General features: G+C 47.0%; 1 protein-coding gene across 2 annotated transcripts in view; it reads left to right on the top strand.

The window, feature by feature from the left end:
- The window catches only part of LOC135901278 (uncharacterized), an 83,010-nt gene extending 62,314 nt beyond the window's left edge, over positions 1-20,696 (top strand). For both annotated transcript variants that reach the window (XM_070531080.1, XM_065431016.1), the window contains exons 2-3: positions 7,698-7,833; positions 19,429-20,696. In XM_070531080.1, coding sequence (XP_070387181.1) covers positions 7,698-7,833; positions 19,429-19,600 — 308 coding nt within the window. In that variant the 3' untranslated portion in view covers positions 19,601-20,696. The remainder of the gene's footprint in view (positions 1-7,697; positions 7,834-19,428) is intronic.
- Positions 20,697-21,146: the final 450 nt, after the last annotated feature.

Genomic DNA, 21,146 nt, shown 5'->3' with positions numbered 1-21,146 from the left:
AGCTCGCCTTAAGTGCGACGTGGACAGCATATCTTGAGCAACGAAGTTGCGACGCGAAGAATGTGCCATTATTTTAAAGGATACCTTTAGACGAAAAATGTCAAGTGTTTGCAAGGCTATTGAATGTCCCAGTATTTCAAGCAACACAAAGGTTCGCAAGAAGACGGAGACTTTAAGCCCTCATTGGTGGTCCATTAAGGGATATCTCAAACTGGGAGCCAACATCTCGACCAAGGTACTCATCTTAGTCGGAGACGTTAGTTCTACAGGCATCCCTTGTTGATCGCCCCAGTACTTCATGCCACAATTATAGTTAAATGCTTGTTTTCGTCACTTCCCATTTGAAAAGCAAAGTATAAATGCAAGAGCGTTATGAGAACAGATTTTGCTTCTGCATTTGGCCTTAGTATTTCGCGCTTCAGAAGGCCTATGGGTGTTGACTGCGGTGTTGAATACCGGCCTCGGTGGCCTAGTGGCTAGTGGCCTAGTGGTGGCCGGTGGCCTAATGGAGTTTGATGCCAGTCTCGGTGGCCGAATTCCGATGAGGGCGGATTGCAAAAACCATCGTGTACCATGCATTGGGTGTAGAAAGGAGGAGGAAATAGAGCGATAAGGCAGGGACGTTAACCATAAATGCGTCTCGTTGGCTACCCTACGCTGAGGGACGGGAAATATGGAATAGAAAGATAAGATAGAGAGGGGTAGGAAAGTCGCGGTGAGCTCGCGCACGCACGCGGAGGGTACTGAGTGAGTCAGAGACGTTCGCATAGGCCAGTCGCCCTCAACAAAGACAAAAGTGCATTCATAGCTTTGCGGGTCGTCGAGCGATGGGCGGTCTTCAAGCAGCACCTGCACAGACAACGGCCGATCGTCCAGTAGTCGCAATGCGTTAGACAATATTTGTCTTTCCGACTGAAATCGATGACAATGGCACAATAAATGTTCGATGTTCTCCTCTGCGCCACAGACATCACATGCAGCACTGTCGGTCATTCCAATCAGAGTAGTGTGCGCCTTCGTGAAAGCCACTCCTAACCACAGCCTGTATATAGAAGCTATGCCTCACGTCGGTTAATCCCGGGTGGAGGTCGGAGTTGTAGCGAAGGGTGCAGTTCATACAACTTGGTGTGGCTTATATTTGGGGTGTTCCACTCTGTTAAAGAGAGCTTGCATGCCAGGTAACGAAGCTGTCTTGCAGCGTGTGTCATGGAAAAAGGAATGGGAACGATGTATTGTTCTTGATGTGACTCTCGGGCAGCCTTCACTGCTTGATCATTTACACTGATCCCGCAATGGCCAGGTAGTCATTTGAAAATAATTTCGTGGCCTTTCTGTTTCACGTCGTGATGAAGTTTGGCGATTTCGTATGTTAGCTGTTCGTGAGCTCCACATCTGAGAATTGACTGCATGCTGTGTAAAGCCGGTCTCGAGTCGGAAAACACGGTCCCTGTACGACGACTCTCTGTGTCAATAAATTGAAGCGCACCGCGCAGAGCCCTGAGTTATGTAGCAGTGGACGTCGTGATATGTGACGTCTTGAATCACAGCGTTACTCCTCTTGTCGATGTAAACACAGCACCACCAGAACTGGTCGATGTGGTCGTTTCGTCAGTAAAGATGTGTACGTGGGTACAGCACTTCCCGTACAACAGGAGTAAGCTCAATTGTTTTAGTACAAGCGGTGGTAGATCTGACTTTTTCTGAAGTCCTGGAATTCTGAGGTGTACTTCAGGACGGCACAAACACCATGGATGAGACACGGACCTTGCCGCAGGTGTGTACCCCGATGTAAGCGAGGAATGATATGCACTGACAGTTGGGCTAAATGACGCGCGGGGTTTTTCCAACGTCAGTGCGGCGAAGTGGTGGCAAGGGATCCGGGCAGTGTGCCTGGCATGGGCACGCATTGTCTCGACGACGATATGCGTCGTGATTGAATAATCTTGAGCAAGGGGCAATAGTTTCAGCTGTTGCCGCACTGCGTGGTAATCCTCAGAGCTTGGGCTTGAATGATCTGAACTGTACGCAAATTGGTTTTATAGGTGTTGGATATTACAGGATAGGCTGTACCGGAGGAATCAAACAAACAACACCCTGTACAGCTGTAACATGGATTGTGTAGACACTCCCCCAGTTTTTTCCTGCAAGGAACCTGAACATATGACATATAGCAATCAGTAGCTTTTTCCCGTGGTTCACGTGAGGAGTCCAGGACAAGTCTCTGTCAATCACAACACCTGAACACCTGATTCTCCAACACCAACACCTGACTTCTCCTGGACGATATCACTTGTCCGTTGATTGATATGGCATACGTAGACATTGACTTCCGGGTAAATGCCACCACTGCGCACTTTCCCACGTTACCTCCAGAAATTGTTTACGAAGGTAGCATGCTGTTGATGAGGCCGCCTTCTGAAGCCGAGCGCGAAGCTGAAGTCGTGTCAACACCGACGTCCAGATACACATGTCCTCGGCGTAGATAGAAAGTCGAACAGTGCTTGACAGGTCCTCGAGTAGTCCAGTATGGGCTAGATTGAAAAGCGTAGGGCTTAGTACTCCGCCCTGAGGGACTCCGCGGCTGCTGCAGTACTGGAATGTCGGGCCAGTCCCGGTGAGCACGTAGAATGATCGCATCTGTAGGTAGCTACAAACCCAGAGATAATAGCTTACCACCAAGTCCTATCGATTCTAACGCTTTAAAGATGGCTTCATGAGTGACGTTATCGTAAGCCCCTATAACGTCTAGAAACAAGGCAGCAGACAAGCGTTTACAGGCCTTCTGGAATTCGACGTACGTTACCAAGTCGACAACGTTGGCTATAGATAAATGGGCGTGCCTGAATCCTGCCAACGTGTCTGGATAACTTTCATAGTGCTCTAGGTACTACTCCAGACGTGTCAGATATAATCCGTTCCATTATGCTACCTACACAACTATAGCAAGCGCGATCGGACGGTATGACGCAATGTCCAAAGGCGACTTGCCAGCTTTGAGAGGCGGAATCAGGCAACTTGTCCTCCATTCTTCAGGAACCGTGTCAGTCTGCCACGAGTCGTTGTACAGGAGCAGGAGTGCCTTTTGAGCTCGTTCACCAAGGCTACACAGAGTGCCGTATGTAATGCCACCTGGTTCTGGCTCTGAGGAACGCCTGCATAAAGCAAGCGCAGCCTCTAGTTCGTCCAGAGAAAAAGGGCACTCCATACGGAGATCACGGGAGAATGGCGAGTGGTCGGGAGTCTGCGTTCCAGTGGAGCTTGTTTCACTGTAGATCCTCCTACAGAAGGATTCTGTGACTTCAATCTCTTTGCATTGTAGTTAAAAAGCCAGGGAATTAAATAGGTGGCGCTTTCCAGGGGTTGCACGGAGGCCACGAACAGTTCTTCATATAAGAGACAAAGGCTTTCGGGGATACAGAGACTGGCAGGAAGACATCCATCGTCGTGAAGCCAGCTTCTTCATACAACACCGTATTTTTTTTCTGTGTGCGTCTGGCTAATCTCAAGTCATGAATGGACTTTGTGCGCCTATATCTTCGTTCCGCACGGCGGCGAACTGCCCGAAGTTTCTCTAACTCGATGTCGAATTCGGTGTGTGCGGAGCTTTTCAAAATCGAATGTGTGACAAACTGTAAGGCACCTTTTATTGCGCCCCCTAGGCTGGATGGTATGTCGTCTCGACAGCAGTCTTCCATGATTGATTTAAATTGTGGCCAGTCGGTGCATTGGGTGTACGTAAAAAGCAAGAACAAGCACAGGTGGTCAAATTTATACCAGAGCCCCCGCTATGGTGTGCCTCACAATCAGATCGTTATTTTGGTACGTAAAAGCACGGAATTATTTTATTTTTTTTTTGCATTGTTGAAGAACTCTGTTTTCCTATCACAGGGAGGCCTGTAGCTAAGGTTTGTTATCTTTTGATTTTCTATTTAAAGTTTGTGTATTTCAGAATGGCTCGTTAAGCTTCAATTTAATCTAGCAGGATCTTAATTACGCTGAATAAGGTGGGGATCCACCTGATTGTGTTGTTGTGTTAACTTAAATTTTAGTGATGGAAACGAACCCTTTTTTTTTGGTGTTTTGTTTAGATGAATTCGCAGAAACAACAAATGGCTGCTTCTCTTCTTTCTTTCTTTCTTTCTTTCTTTCTTTCTAGGGAGACCAAAGATCATAAAGGTTGTTTAAATGTTTCATCTCCTTAGGTTTATTTAGTAGTAATAATAGAAGAAAGAAGTTTCTGCAGCAGCAAGTTGGGACAAGTTATTCTCTGAGGAGTGAGCGAAACAGAATTATTATGAAACAAAGGCAACGAGTTTAGCAAGCGTGAGATTCCGGTTGGTTACTCTTTACTGGACGAAAGGGTTCAAATGATGAACAATATCTCGATAAGCGGAGCGACGCTGAAAGGACGGCCATCCTGCGTTCAAACGCACGCACTGAATCGCGTGACAACGATTGCAACTTGTCCCGCAATCCTTACGCTATATCCCAAAATACAGCAGCGTCCATTAAAGCCACACGCGCAGACGTCGGTGGGGACCAACTCGGTCTCTCTCTTGCGACAGCGGAAAATCGTCCACGTTGTCTGGTGCGCCGTAGAGCTCGGCTCTTCGCGCATTGAGGCAAGAACAGCAATGAACTGCGCACGGTCGTTTCGCTTAATCCGACAGACGTTATAGACAGGTGTGCTGGTCATGCCGGTTCATTTGGATGCATATATGAAAAAAAAAAGATTGTTCTTACGCTTATTTATTGACAGTAAGTATTTAGGATATTTTTTTAGATACATCGCATAGCGAAATTTGCACGTTTTAATGGTAGTTTTGATTGGTCAAGATCCTTTTCCGACGACGTTGAATCCCGTAGAAATTTTTGAAGTGATTAAGACTATTCTGCCGGACTTCTTATGTGACATTGTTGCAACCGGTCAACTCCCCCAAAATATGAAGCGGGCAATAGTTATAACATTTTTATAAGGGGCACCACGCGATAAGGTCGAGACCTATCGTCCCATATCTTATTGCCGTGTATGTAGCAGATATTAGAAGAAATACTTATTCCGGACAATGAGCCACTTTTTGAGTGCACATGGTATTATCTCTCCAATCCAGTATGGCGGCTTCTTCCAGCGCAAAGGCACGCAGGCTCTCCCGAAAGACTTTTCTGATTTACTGAATCCGTCCCTTTATTCAAGCACGGTAGCGTGCGGTCGTTTTTTTTTTCTTTTTTGTATGTAAGCAAAGCATTTGATAGCGTTAATCATAGCATTTTACTAAGAAAACTTTCATTGTTATGGCATTTTTTAAAATTTAGCTGAAAACGCCCTTCACTGATCGAACACAAGTTGTCACTGTTGTCCAGTACATAAGCCAGGCGTCGTTGATCAAAGATAGCGTGCCACAAGGTTCAATTCTAGGCTTCTTATTATTTACTATTTATGTTAATGATATTTCTAATGGCCCAGCTGTCTGTTACTATTTTCAATATGCAGACGATACGGTTACTTTGTCAACTCATTCACATTTCTCAAACGCGATCTCTCTCTTACAGATGGCAACAGCTGAGGTAATAAACTGGTTCGCACCTAACCTTATTAGTGTTAATGCTTCTAAAGATCAATTCCCTTGTTCTCATAATCTTCTTAAAAAAGTTTAGTTAAACCAATCGCTATTGCGGCATTCATCGTATTTGTTCACCTTGTACTTGTACACCTGTGAAATATACATCGACAGTTTAACACTTAGGTCTATTTCTTTATATAGACCTCAGCTGAAATTCTCATCTGGCACATGTCTGCTCTAAAAATGTGTGCTGTATCGCGCTTATTATAACACATAACATCGCGTAGTGCTTGCCTTTTATCTGTTCGAAAAATGGTTGTGCAAGCCCTTGGCTACTGTGTCCTGAGCTGCGGTATAAATATACAGTCGGATGGAAAGTCGGACGAGGTGGTATGGCAAAATAATTGCAGAAACGGAAAAAGACGCACAGCGCTAAAAGAAACACAGCGCTCGATCGCAGGGCGCATCCTGTGTTCCTCGCCGTTTACTGCGTATTTTCGCGCTGCAGCAATAATACAGGGTGTCCCAACTATCACGCACTAAGGTTTAAAAAAATTACCGACGATTACGTTACTTCCTAATGCGAAATTTGAGCGCAGCAAATAAGCTGTTTCACCTTTTCGATAGATTGAGGCAAAGAAATCGAGCAACACATGTATGCGCTATCACAGAATTTTTTTTTATTTTTCACACGTATTCCTTTAACAAAGACTCCACTAACAGTTCTTGACAGTAATGAAGGAAGCTTTGTGGTCGGAGAAATATACTGATATATGTTCGACTTGGTACACCAATGCTTGATTCTCAAAGACGAGATCTATACAAGTGCCTCGCGAGGTTGTCACAGCCGTGGGACGCGTTACGAGCGAGAGGAACGGGATGTTCTCCCGCATAAGTGTTAGGAAATTGCTGTTTGTCTTTATGTCAACATTAAAGTCCCCCACTACTAACATCGGTGTGGATCGATGGACGGTTAATGCGAGCTGCAGGAGGTGCACGACGTCTTTCGTGAGTGCGGTAGGGGCGAAGTAGGCAGCTACTACCAGCAAGCCGTTGGGCAACTTTGCGGCGCACAGTTCGCCAACTTCAAAGTTCGAGCCGGCGCTTTGACAACCGGAAACTCGCAGGAAGAGGTGGGAAGGGGGCGGCGTGTACACCCAGCGGCAAACGATGGGGGCAGAAGCGCGTGCAGCAAGCGGACAACACGATAAAGGGAGGAGGGAAGAGATAGCAGCGACTGACTGATGCCGCTGACGCCGATAGTGAGTCAACCCCAGCTGCGGAGTTGGTTTCAGGGACAACGCCGCCGATGCCGACACAAACAATATGATACCCTCGCTTCCGCAGCGCTAAGAACCAGCGGGGGGGGGGACCCTTTCCTCCTCTTTCTGCATGGCGGCGACGGCGTTCTATGCAGTCACGTTATCTTCACTCTCTAGCGGCGTCAGCGGCATCCAGCGGTATCAGTCGGTCGCTGCTAGCGCTGGGGGGATGAAAGGGGGGCGGAGCTGGTTACGAGGCCGACGACGACGACGACGACGACGACGCGAAACCCAGGAACGGACGCCAAAGAGCTGCGCTCTAAAATATGCAAATGCCGCGCAGCTGGACAGAACCGAGGTAATGTTGTTTGCCGTCGCTTGGAGATAGGTTATATTTTGCATCCGCCTAATTACGTAATTAGCCTTCATTAATTAATCAACTTCTCAAATATTTTAGTGAGATGAATAGTGTGAGTGTGAATGAGAATTTTGTAAAGCAACATGAAAAACTGCCGATAAGGCTTTGCTGTTGTTCAATACGGGCTACATAAGTGTTTTTCCGAGCGTGAAAGAAGCCCGCGAAGACACGCAAAATTGCCTCGCGACTGGCCGCTCGAGGCACTCCGCGTGCATTCGCGGGCTGTGAAGTAATGAAACATATATTCTTAAAAGGAATGTGCATACTTCCTTGAAGAACATGCAAGTAGTACTCTTTATTTCGTGTATGAGGTAACCCGCGTGCAAACACCCCTTCAAGTATACTTTCGCTGTGTCATGTTTTTTTTTGTTGGGGGGGGGGTGGCGGGGGGTAGGAAAGTGTATGAAGACTTCGCAGTGTTGTTTCCTACGAAGACCCCTCTTTTTTATTTTTCAGCCAAGAAAGACTGCATGATAGACAAGGAGAAAGGATGGTTTGACCCCAGCAACGTGTACCAGTGCATGAATTCCGATTGCTGCACCGAGTACGGCAAGCACTCCTGCTGCGCCAAGAAGGCAAAGTCCGAAATCATGTATGTTTGCTGTTTTTCATATTCCGCAATTGCGAATCATGCTGTTCTCAACCTCTAGCAACATAGCTCACTCACAGTACGAGTCAGATGGCTCTGTCACATTAAGGCTTGTATATAACGCAGGCAACGACGCCTGATTAAGGCCGAAGCACTCGGTGTTACACTTCCTCAGTGTCTTAAGAGCAGCACATGCCACGTAAACGTAAATGATGGATTTGAAGTTGAAACCGACGTACAAAAGTAATGGGTAAAAATAAGTTTAACATACAGATCTGGGGGCTGAACTTACAAAACACTTCCTTTGGAAGTGCTTCTTGCCACTGGGTGGTCGCCTTCGCTAATATTGTGTCCAGCATCAGGATTAACTAGAATTTGCTCAGCAAGGAGCTCTTACGATAGAATTGTCCGTAAGGCTCACGAACAATTTCATCGTATGAACTTTTTGTGAATGCGGATCCTAATTCAGTAACAAAAGTAGATATAAAAAAAAAATTTAACTCAAGTACATTTAGCTTATAGCATGGTGGAGGAAACAGTCGCGTTGAATTATAATTCGCATGAACTTTTACAATGATTGCGCAAGTTTTGAATGCGTCTTATTTATGAATATGTTCGCACGCGTTAGAGGGCGCCAAGTGTGCTGTGCGAATTTCGCCCGCTTTTTAAACAATGTATCTTACGTAATTATTATAGCCGTTTTAGTTGCAAAGTTAGTCGAAAATTACAGATATTTAAAACCGTAACAGTCCCACTTTCGCAAGCTCTTATTAAACATTAAAAGTAATTTCTGCTTTCAGAAGTGAAAAGTTGCGCTTTCTACATTTTAACCAAGGCAGTCCGGAGACCACCTAATGAAATAATACAGCATGTGGCTCACATGCTTTTGAACAGAGACAATGGATTGAACTTCGGCTAAAGATTGCTCTTAAATACAATGGTTGTCACGTTTTTCTAGTTGATTGCCTGAATAAAGCAAACATTAATTATTAAGAACGAAAGCTCAGCATCCACAGCAGCTTAGTTTAAGAACGAGAGCGTGAGTAATGCTATTATTTAGAAATGTTGTTGCACGAAACTTAATGTTTCCACGTTGGAACTGTCGCACATATTATAGTGTTAGCTTTCTGTATGCTGCTACACTTTCGATCTAGTGGTGGTGGTGATGATGATGTTGCCAAAGCTGAGGTTAGCCGGGCAGGCTTGGCCGGCCGTTGTTCCGCCTGAGCGTCTTTGTACGCGTCAAATATGTCCCCATGAGTAAATCAGCTCATTCTCTCGCAGAAAGTTGAAAAGAATGCGTAGCACTTCATTGCACACTATCCGTGGTCCTCCAGGGAACTGCTCTGCGCGTTCATGAGAAAACCATCTTCTTCTCATGCCTCCTCCTTTCAGAACAAAAGCTTTGCGGGTCCAGATGAAATTATTTATATCAGCCACTTCGTTGCACTCAGTGAAAGGGCGAGAAGCAGCGTCCCACATCTGGACTGTGCCGCACCGAGACAGCAGCACTTTGCCGAGTGTGGCTTGACGTAGCATTTACAAAATACATTGCTTTCAGCATCAGTGTGGCCGAAAGTGCGGCTTCCGACAATTGCGGCAGTGAGGGAAATATTGAACATGTTGTCTGCCATTGTCCTCGCTACAGAATGCACACGTGGCCGCTGGCGACCGCGTTGGCCGTCTCGACAACCGGCCACTTTCGGAGCAGCCAATCCTTGAGTGCTATATCCTCACGGTCGTCACACCATAAGTTGGTCATGGCGCTATGGAAGTTTCTACGTTAGAGTAGCCTATTAGAGAGAATTTGATACTCTCGGGCGTTATCTACACCCCACCCCCACCCCCTTTTTTTCTCTCGCACATTTGATGTCTTTCTCCACTATTCTTTTTATCTTTTTTCCCCCCTTGCCCTTCCTTCCAATGTAGGGCAGCAAACCTAAACCTTCGGGTTACCCTTCCAGCCTTTTCCACCGCATTTCTCTCTCTCTCTCTCTCTATGCCACTCAAGATATAGTAAGAGGCGCAACTTGAAGAGAGAGAGAGAGAAAGAGAGAGACAGAGAGAGATAGAAAGAGACAGAGAAATTAAAGAGAGAAGGCAGGAATGTGAACCAGAAAAGCGTCTGACTCTCTACGCTACACTGTGGGAGGTGAAAAGATGAATAGAAAAAAAGTCGCAGTTTCTCCCGGAAGTCGGAGCATCGATTGCGATAGCAAATTATTGGATATACGTAGCTATACGTAGTAAGGATAGTAGATTTATCGGCCGTGTAAACTTGAAAACATAGGCATACTAACTAAATTAACAAGCATGGTGTCACGCGCGCGCAAGCAAACATGAACACATCTCTCTCAACGACCGCGTAATCTCGCTGATAAAAAGGCTCCTGTGAGGAAACGTGGCAGCAGCAACGAGCAAATTGACTTTCGAGCTGCAGCTCGCGTCAAAGCGAACTACGTCGCGAAAACACAGCGCAGCGCATACTCTGTACCCGTTGTAGATGGTTTTCAAGATACAGCGGCCTGTCCGGGCGCACGCGACCGTCCGCGCCGGCCGGAGTAACACGCCCCCCCCCCTCCCCTCCCTACCCTCCCCCCGAAGCCTTGAGCGGGACGGAAGGCGGCGAGCTTCCTTGCCGCTTTTTGCCGTCGCGTGCCCGAGATTTAGCCGCGATCGCCGGCTCAACAATGCACGCCTTCACTCGCACGTACAGCATACCGTGCGTCGCGACGATTTTATCGCCCTTGGTCTTCAAACGTACCCTCATGGCAACGCCGACGCCGACGGCAGAAATGAGCCTGGAGTGTCCATATAATCACTATCATAATAAAAAAGAGGGGACGAAAGGCAGACGTGATGAATGCGTGAATGCGCACGGACAGCGCCACGCAGTCAAAGGCGTTCCCACCGTCTATTCGTCCTCAAGTTCCATGATTTATACGTGGGTTGACGAGCGGTAAGGATGGTCTTCAAGTAGCGTTTGCACGGGCAGTGGACGTTCAGCCTTGACAATTCGTTGAAGAGTTAGGCTCAGTAAGTCGAATCGAAGACAATACCAAAGAAGGCGTCGATGATCAAATCGCAGCCGCAAGCATCACATGCACCACTGTTATTCATTACAACTAATGTTGAACAAGTTTTAGTGAAGGCAGCTCCTCACCACACACAGCCAACGCTGATGAGTTGCCTCACGTTGGTACAGCCCGGGTGTAAGTAGAAGTTGCAATGCAGCGGAGTATTTAGGTCGTGCAGCCTAATGGGATTTATACTTTGGATATTCGACTCAGCCAACAAGAGTGTACATGCCGCATGGCGAAGCTACCGCGCTGCGTGTCTCTTAGTATAAAGTCGAATAAGGACACAGTGGTCTTCTCGACGTGATGTTCGAGCAGCCTCATAATATTTTTTTTTTTCGAGAAATCTCGCGACTTTTTCCTTTTAGGTGGTGGTGAATTATCCACGATTTTCCGCGTTAACTGGGCCTGAGTTTCATGTCGTAGGCTGGCTCAGACTTTCCAAAAAACTCTATTCTTACTAAAAAAGATTCAACCATGTAAAAGAGCGCAAAAAAAGTTTTATTCCTACATGGTTGGCGCACTTCTTGTTGTAAAGCACCAGGAGCGCAAGTGGATCAAGCGCGTTTTACCAGGCGTCCGCTGTCGCCGCTGTCACAGGTAAAAAGTAACAGACCTATGCGCGCAGTGCGCGCCGATGGACGCGCCACTGGTGGTGGCCTTGCGCAGAACAATCGGGAAAGGAGCCAGCCGCGCGCCGTAGTTTGCTGCGCCGTTGATCACGCTTCTCTGTCTTAATCACGTTTTCAGAGCAATATGTGTGGGGTGACTTTGCATGTGTGGGGTGGCGAAAGCTTCAAGAAATGTCGAATAATTGTTGCACGGTGGGGGGCTCAAATACCGGCGAAAACGCGCCGGTGATACGGTTCTAATCATTGCCTGCAAAACCTCATCAGCGGGAGCAACGGTAGCAATGGATCGCCGCCGTTCGGCGGGAAATTTCTTGTTCTCATGCTTTCCGTTGTCATGTCGGTGTTTTTTCCACTCGATCATAGTTAGGCGCATAAGCGACGAAGTTCGTCTGCAGTGCAGCATGCTGTTTAATGGCATTTCGCTAAAGTTCTGAATGCCGTTTGCCGCTTATACTGATTGGCGTTTCTTTACCGCGCTGCGCTAGCTAGGCAGCACGAGTGCACGAGCGTATTGTGTTGCATGTTAAAGCTGTTGAAGCTTGCAAGAACGGAAATTGTTGGCTTTATGCGAGGCGGTAAATATTTGCACCAGCTGTCGCGCACTTCATGTTTTTGTATCTATTTTATGCATGGCTTCGCGCATATTGAACTGTTGCTGCTTCATGCATAACTGTTGATTTTTTTGAGGGGCGAGGTTTTCACCCTGCTTCGTTTGTAAAGGGTCTAAATCACGCTGTGTCTTATCGGAATGATACTAAGCAAGTGCTTCTTTAACAGATTTATTCTTCTCGCCCGAGGGCATCTTAGATATTGTGTTTTGGGGGGAAATGTGTTTAGAGAATAGGTAGTTCAGGGCGAGAATTGCTAATAGTTGCTGCATATGGTATTTTCGTTCCATTTTCGATGAAAAGTTTGCGCCACGTTTGAGAAATCATCACACCTCGATGCTGTGTGAGCAGACTTTTACCACGCCGAGTGGTTTGTTTGTTTCAAAACGTACTGCCTTTGTGCATCTGAATTTTGTACTCAACTGAATTCTTTGTTATCATTCTTACGCCACAGAGGACTAAAGCCGGCCTTGCCACCAGCGCTCATCTACTTTGACTGGTGCTCCTCAGCCTTTAAATATATCATGTGGCATCTCTCTCTAATAACATTTAAAAAAAATACTGAAAAGTTGGTGAGACTTTAGCTTTTTACGTTTCCAAGCAGCTCCCTTGGAGAATTTAAAATTGCAAAAACTGCAGCGGGAACGGCAGTTCATCGGCGTATGCAGCAGAATTGCATCGGCAGTACAGCGCTAACACGCGCTTTTATTAAACCGTGTGTTTGCAGACTTCGTTGAATAGTGTACGCGCTTCCATCAATATATTCGCAATTACTCTTCTTGAGCCAACTTTGACTGCACTAACTCGGTGATGTCACTTGTATTCATTGGCAGAAAGATCACAACGCCATATGCAGACATCGTACCGTGCGAATTTGTCTGAGATGTAAGTCTGCACTAACGATATAGGTGCTTATTATTAAGGTAGAGAAGCAGCATTACGGCAAGGGCAGAATTAAAGAAAAACGATCGAGACATCTCATTACTCAACAAAATTTAGCGGATAATAAACATGAGCTCCACTTCGTGGAAATGGGGTTAATGGCGTTTGTCTGCGGGACGCACCTGACATACATGTGGACCAGGTTAAAACACCAGTAACATTGTGTTCATGCCCGCTCCCACAGAGGCCAGCGTCTTCTCTACAGCTGCCACCGCAGAAGAAGCAGTCTGGCACCCGAACGAAGGAGAAATCGCAGCCGCGAACTTCAGCCATCCTTGCTGCAAAGGCTTGCCGTCTGCTACTGCTTCCGCGCTTACTGTTGGAAGCGCCCTCTAGGTGGCTATCAGTGGCGCCTCAATAGGCGATGCACTACGCGTATAGTCGGCATTTACAACTCAAGCTTTGGCACGTATAGAAGAGAGATAGAGAGAGAGCGAGCAAAAAGATTAAAGATATAATAAGTCAGCCAGACAAACGCAGAGAGTAATCTTTTTATGCTTCTAGTAAATGGTTATATCATATTGATAAACAGGTATACTTAGTAGAGTTAGTACAGGCTGTTATATGAATACGTTCTGGAGGAGCAACCACACCGTATAAGATGCCTACTTAGGTGCTGCTTCCTTTTTGACAGTCGACAGAATCGTACTGATTCCGTGAGTTTTCATAGCTTTTTTGGTTTTTTTTGTTGTTCTTTTGTTGCATGACATGGCGCACCATGGAAGCTGTCGCTTTCGACGCTCATTCCGACTGGCATAACTCGTTCAGCTTTAAGCGTCAAGAACATGGAGCGCTTATAACCGAGAGCCTGTGGGCTTTGACTGTGACTTCATATAGGACGCGCCGCGCTCTCATATAAAACCACGTTCTGGATAGAGATGTCCACGTTAGGCACCGCCCGCGTCCCCCATGGAAATCTGCGGGGTGTTGGTGGTTGCGCGTGATGTCACTGCTGAAATCGCGTGGGGCTTCTGTTGTTTATGGTGTTTTGAATGCCAACACTCTCATTGGGCTTGAGATAGTATGTTATTTGAGTTACTGACACATAAAGCCCATTTCAACTAGAATGATGCTATGCTCACTACGGAGTACGTCCCTGCCGGAAATGGCTGGGTACGATGCAGCGCCATATAGGGAATGGCAATTGTCGCATCGGCGAAACTTATTATCTTTTTTTTAGCGCGTGTTAGCATGGAGGTTAAGGTTGGTGCAAGGTTAGGTTAGGTTACGTTAGGTTAGGTTAGGTTAAAAACAAGTTGGTGGTGGTGGTGGTAACAACTTTTTTTTTTATTATTATTCAGTTCCTCAAAGGTCTCTGTTGAGACATTACATGAGGGAGTGGGGAGTTAGTGACACAGAGATATTACAAACAATCCGGCAAATTCGTGGCCTGGGCCTAGGCCGCCCCCGAGGAGGTCCGGAGATCCTGTCTCCTCGCCGCCTCACGGGCTTGCTGGATGGCCCATAGTTGATTTTCGAGGTTTGAGCTGCGCAACGCGGCCGTCCATCGCGCCGCAGCTTCATCTGGGAAAACTGCATTTTCTTCGCATATAACGTCACATTCCCAGAGAATGTGTCTAAGAGTTGCGTGAGCCCTGCTGCATAGCTTGCAGTTATCATCTGAGTAGACGTCCGGATATATCCTCCTGAGATGGACGGGGTTGGGGAAGGTCTTTGTTTGTAGCTGCCGCCAGTCTACCGCTTGGGCCCTGTCGAGTTTGGGGTTAGGGGGCGGATAAACCCGCCTTGAGTTTTGATAAAATTTTGTAATGTCACAGTATCTGGTCATTCTGTCCCTCTCTGTCCATGCCTCCGTTGGATTTCCAACCCCAAGAGAGGATCCTTCTTCGCGGGCGCGGAACGTGAGACCTCGCGCTACGCGGTGGACCTCCTCGTTGAGGTTGGGTACGGGGGTGTCGGGGGACGTGTGAGCCGGGAACCATATAATGTGTCGTTCCTCCGTCTCCTCGGAGGTGACATAGTTCGCGTTAGCTTTGAGTATAGCCTCAGCCTTCGGCGAAATTCTGCCTTGTGCATAGTTTCTGACCGCCGTCTGCGAGTCACTGATTACGTATCTACAACTGGGGTTAACGATGGCTAGGGCTATCGCCACCTCTTCCGCTACCTCGGGGTTTTTTACACGTATGCTGCAACAACTGACCAATTGTTTCTCGGTATTGAGGACGGCCACTGCAAAAGCACGTCGATCCTCGTATTCTGCCGCGTCTACGAACAGCGCTTCCTTGTCCCTACCGAAGGCCTTGAGTAAAGCCTTGGCTCTACTCTCTCTTCGACCCTGATTGAATTCGGGGCGCATGTTCTTGGGTATATTAGCCACCTGCAGCTTTTCCCTGATCGCGCTTGGAAGGGATGTCTTGTCGCCGTGCTGCTTGTGATAACTTATCCCGAGTTTGTCCAGGATACTCCTGCCCGTTCGTGTCTTCGCTAGTCTTTCGAGTTGCGAGATTTGGTGTGCTTCAATTAACTCTTCAAGCGTGTTGTGGACGCCCAGCTGTAGCAGCAGTTCCGTGCTGGTGCTGTCTGGAAGGCCCAGTGCCATCTTGTATGCTCTTCTAATGAGGGTGTTCAATTTGGCATATTCGGCCGCGTACCAGTTGTGGTAGGCGGCCACATAGGTAATGTGGCTAATAACGGAGGAGTGTATGAGTCTGACGACGTTGGCCTCCCTTTTCTTTTGATGAGCCTCAGCGTGTTCGTGATCTTAGTCTCCAAATTTCTGACCGTTTCTCCGTTGTTGCCGTTCGATTCTATGATGAATCCGAGCACCTTAATCTGCTTCACCCTGGGTATTTCTTGTCCGTCTTTTGTGCGTATGCAAATTTCTTCGTATGCAGCATGCTGGATGTAAGCCTTGGGGTTAGGTTCCCCTAAGCGTCGGGCGGAAGAGGAGGAGTTCCGATTTTTCTGGCGAGCAGACGAGACCGGTTCCGACGAGGTACTCCTCCACCACCTCGACCGCGGTCTGTAATCGCTGTTCGATTTCTCCGTCGCTTCCCTCGGACACCCAGATCGTAACGTCGTCCGCGTATATTGTGTGATGCACTCCCTCGATGGCGTTGAGGCGCTCGGGGAGGCCGATCATAATGAGATTAAAGAGCATCGGCGAGATGACCGAGCCTTGCGGGGTGCCGACGCTGCCTATGTTCCTGTCTTCGGATGCGAGTTTGCCCAGCGTTAAGGAGACTTTCCTGTTTGTGAGGAAATCCTTAACATAGCTGTACGCACGATTTCCTAGATTGAGTGCGGCAATGCTGCGTAGTATGGCTGCGTGAGCTGCATTATCGAAGGCTTTCTTGAGGTCTAATCCTAGAATGGCCCTGGTACCTCTTGTCTTGTTGTCGAGTATGTGGTGCTTGATTTGCAACATTGCATCCTGCGTGGAGAGATGAGCTCGAAATCCGAGCATGGTGTCTGGATACACTTCCACGTCGTCCAAGTGTGCCTTGGACGACGGAGATAATTTGTTTAAAACGCAATATTACTGAAGCTCCCGGATTGGGTGTGCGAATTATAAAAGTATAAACCAGACTCGGAATTCCCAGCGAGTGTACGTTTCGATTGACAGACTGCTGTACGGCTGAAATGACAAGCCTTACACGGGATGTGGCAGAATCGCCGTGCGGCACCTGCATGTGCGTCGTGCCCCCAGCCATTTTCGGCAGGGGCGCGCTCCGTAGTGCGCATAGAATCATCCTTTCAACTATATGATTATGACGAACGCATAGCGCAGCGGAAATATAACAAATTGTCAGATACAAGCTTTACACGTATCACTTTTTAAAGTGTGTGTTATTAGATGTCTTACAAGCACCAATTTAGGACCTGTATTTTATTAGTTTACTAACAATGTCCACCCTAAAGTGTTTGTGTATGTGCATTCCTGTTGTGATTTGTATGTCTTTGAATGCATTTGGTGTTTAAAAATCGCAGTGTGTGAGTAATATTTCTTTGTAAGTGCGCACCAGTGCCCTTCACAGTGCTGCCGCGTAGTTCGGCTCATGTACGAAACTGTGCAGCCTGCGTGTTTCACTCTGGGACGAAGAGTAGCCGGCGACACCTAAAGAAGCTCTGCAACGGCGCCCCAGCATTCTCTTAAATGATACGTAATTAAAGAAAAAAAGTAACATGAAGGAAAACGTTTCATGTTGTCACTTTACAGACGCATTTGGAGGCGTTGGCAGCCGATTTATTTGGAGCTCGTCAAGTTTACCATTGGAGCCTAAAAGCGTTTCACGCAAAAACAATGAATATGTCAAGTCACGTACCTAATGCGGAAATATTGGAGCTCTCCTGCCGCAACGCGGAACTACGGCTAAGTTTCCGTGAGGCCCCGGACTTCTCAGGAACCGATGTAGAAGAGAAGTTATAATATGTGCATTTTGTTGTTTTGTTAAATTGTACGAAGATGTTTAGTGTATTTCCTGTGAAATGTAGCGCAGTTTCTTTTATGAAGTGGGGTTGTGCAGACAAACGGATGCCGACATGTCGCAAAAAATAAAAAAGGCAAACATGACAGTATCACACGGCGAGGGATACTTGAAATGGTAAACAGTGGTCCGACAAGAGATGTCACTTCAGCGACATCGCTCCTTTTACCTCTGTTGATCATTGAAATGCAGTAGGGTATAGCTAATTCCCGAAAGTTCGGAGCCTGCTCTACAAAAAAAAAAAAAACGGTTTGTCATTTAGGAAGTGACCACTAAAGCTATGCTGAACCAACTGTGCGCCAGGGTTAATAATTTGGGATTTAAAACATATGCTTGCGCTTACGGAAGGAAACACGCAAGCCCCGATGGCATTGAGAACTTGATCGAATCACTGACTAGACAGCTTATTCTTTCAGCGGGCTAACCCACCCTAAAGCGTACTACCATAAGTACCAACAGGCCGATATTGCAATATCGCTCGCGTTTACGTCTCGCATTTGCCAAGGCTCGCGACGAACTCCTTACCGAAAAGAAGCTATCATGATCATTGTTTTAAAAGCACATTATCATGCCAGAGAAAAAGGGTAGCCGGCACCACTTGCAGGCATCAACAGCACCTTAAATACAGCTAATAAAAAGCAACAGTTGTAGTGAATCTTTGGGAGATAGATGCCTTTGCGCACCATTGCTGTAATAAAATTACGATATGTAGCTTCCTTGGCGAATAACACTATTTTAATATTAGAATATCCGCTTGAACTCAGTAATGTATATGTCAGTTATCCAGAATCGTTAGCGTACTGGTTGTCGTAATTCGCGAGTCAAGTCGTGCCCTCGTTTGCGTGTTACCGAGTTGCAAAGGCAAAATCGCATTACGGCCACGAGTGATCCTCACGAAAAAAAAAAAAAACCCTGTGCACCCACAGTAGCTTCCGGTACAAATATCTTTCTATGGGATCTCAACGGGGCAATGCCCTCTGAGCTAACGATCTTTACTGAAACAGACGAGAAATACGAGTGCTCCATCTCGTGTCCTTATAACAAAACCTCTTTGACTTTGTTATTGCAAACATGGTATCAGAGCCTGACGTAACCTAAAAGCACGGAAGCGGTTCAAGACGTATATGAACATTTGATGATAAAGCGGAAATAATGCTCCGCAAAGGCCCTCATGTGTACTTAAAGCATACTGCCGAAAAAAACACGGACATGCCCACTCTTTGTAATCCCACTCGAGCTCCTAAGTAAGAATGAAATCTATTCTGCCAAAACTTAGTATTGCGGGTAGTTGTGTCCTAGTTTATAAGATAAAAGGATTCGCCACTCTAGTGAAAAGGATAGATCCGCTACTGCAGAAGACAGAGAGGGGAGAATCCATTTCACAGCGCAGACAATGGGCTTTGGTGGCGGCCGTGCGCCTTCTACAAGTCTATGTGCGTGCGTGCGCGAGGTCTGCTTGGGCAGTAGTAAAAATCATTTCAATACCACCCGACAGAACTGCGACGCGGATGCCGTTTATCGGCCCCGCGTGTTTATTATACTCCGCCCCCCCGCGACAAAAACCGGACGCGAATAACACACTTCTTCCTTCGGGGCTTCTCTCGAGATGCACCACATCGCGAGTGAGCGAGTACGGCGCCTCCGCGCCGCATTCAAACAAAACAGCAGGAAGCAGCGTAAAGCGAATGAAGAAAGGGGGAGCGAAATCGAGGGAGAGAGAGAGAGAGGGAGAAGTGCTCCTCTGTTTCCTGGTTCTCCGCAGGGCCTCACAGTCCGCGCAGTGCATACTTGCTTTCGCGTTCATTTGCGAACGCGACGAGTCGATAAGCGCGCCCATCGGTTCTTGCGTTTTTTTTTTTGCTGCAGCTGCTTTTGTTCCTCTTTTGTGCAGACAAGAGCAGTTGCTACTCTGGGGCGGCTTACTGGGCTTCCTGCTCCTCCTCGCTGTCATCATCTACTGCAAGAGGAAGGACGTGCAGATCTTCGAGGGCCGCTCTCTACGCTGCAAGTTCTGCCCCGGACAGAGGGACCGAATTGAGAACATTCGATCGAACGTGGCCTGAGCCGGCGGCAGCAAAGATGCGACGCGACTGGGATCCGCCGCCGAGGACGCGGGGCCTCGGCCGGGCCGCCTTCGCACGCGAGCCCCTCGTCGGGACCTACGTGTCGAGCGACGGCGGGTCCTCAGACTGACTACGTTCCACGAGGAAGGAAAAAAAGAAGAGTTTGCAAATCCAGAGCTTAGGAAGTGATCGCGGGTTGCACCAGTATTCCCTTTTCTCCCCTACAGCGAGTGAGCAATGAGGAAAAACTAACTTACATGCACACACTAAAAGCAAAGTATACGTTCTTCTGTTGTAACCACTATTCCTGTCAGACACATAGGAAACCTGTTCTCAGAACATCGCTGTTATAAATTATGTCACATTTTTTTAAAAACTTGATGTGAAGAGTGCGGACTTTTCATTTTTGGAAGGCTTTTTCGGATGGATGAAACGTCGTGCTATCCAGAATTACGCAATTGCGCTTTGTGGAAGTATGCTGAACAGTCACTGCCGAACGGGTTCTTTAAGCACTAAATAAGAGCAAAGCCTCTACGAGGTCCATTCGGTGCAAAGTCGTTCAAGCTGTTAGAGCGAACGCTGCCTAAAACCTTGCCGATTCAATAAGTCAAATTTTTCTCTATCATCTAAACGATTCGGCGACGGGAAGGTCAATAGTGCAAACATTGCGAGCTACGAAAAAGGAAGAAAGAAAAAAAAAGAAAAAAGGAAACATGCAGGAAAAAGGCTGGTTATCAGTTGAGAACAGTATTACTTTCAAGAAATAGCTCTGAGTGGCCTGCTATAGCCAATCTTTCTTCGTCCTTAGCGATGTTGGCCATGTTGACGACAAACTGAATGGCCCAATTTCGCACTTTCGTAGCCTCTGGTGTCGAACCGTATTTTTTTTTTCTTCAGAAGAATAGCCCCTTTAATTCCGACCTCTGTGATTCCAAGGCTAACGACCACTTCCCATCGCGGCACGTATACCTTTTTTCGTGCATAACTTCCTGCTGCTAGACGAAAATAGCCGTTAATCGAATAAGTAATGGGCTTGTTTAGCAAAGCAGTTTCATTGCATTGTTATATTGTGTGGCCATTATCCTACTTTTCTGGAGTAGGGAGGAGGGAGGGGGGGGTGCTGTCGCAGTTGATTAGCTTTCGCCTCATATCCAACAGTCCTGAAAACGTGTTTGCATTGCACTGGTTTGTGACCCAGTGCTCATCAACGCCTTGTCTCCGGGCGAAATCTAGGATATTGATTTCATTCAAGCTGAGCTCGGCACACGAAGAGCATTGTACGAGCACGGACGTTTGGATGCGCGTAAAAATTAATTACCAGATGTTCCGACAGTTGTTCACTTTCAGAAATGCGATTTTGGTTGTCTCATGTGTGTCATGGTGCCTCTGTGTCAGCACACGTGCGCTTACATTCGATAAACCAAATCGAAAACCGCAATGAAATATTGGTTGCACTTTGTGGTCGAAACAACTTAAAAAAGTTACGGGGTTTTACGTGCCGAAAGGGAAAATAAACTTCGCTTCAAAACCACGATCTCATTGTGAG

Source organism: Dermacentor albipictus, chromosome 1 (assembly GCF_038994185.2).
Source record: "Dermacentor albipictus isolate Rhodes 1998 colony chromosome 1, USDA_Dalb.pri_finalv2, whole genome shotgun sequence".
Classification (NCBI taxonomy): domain Eukaryota; kingdom Metazoa; phylum Arthropoda; class Arachnida; order Ixodida; family Ixodidae; genus Dermacentor; species Dermacentor albipictus.
Note: the sequence above shows the minus strand (reverse complement) of the source record. Positions and strands in the feature narration are given on the sequence as shown.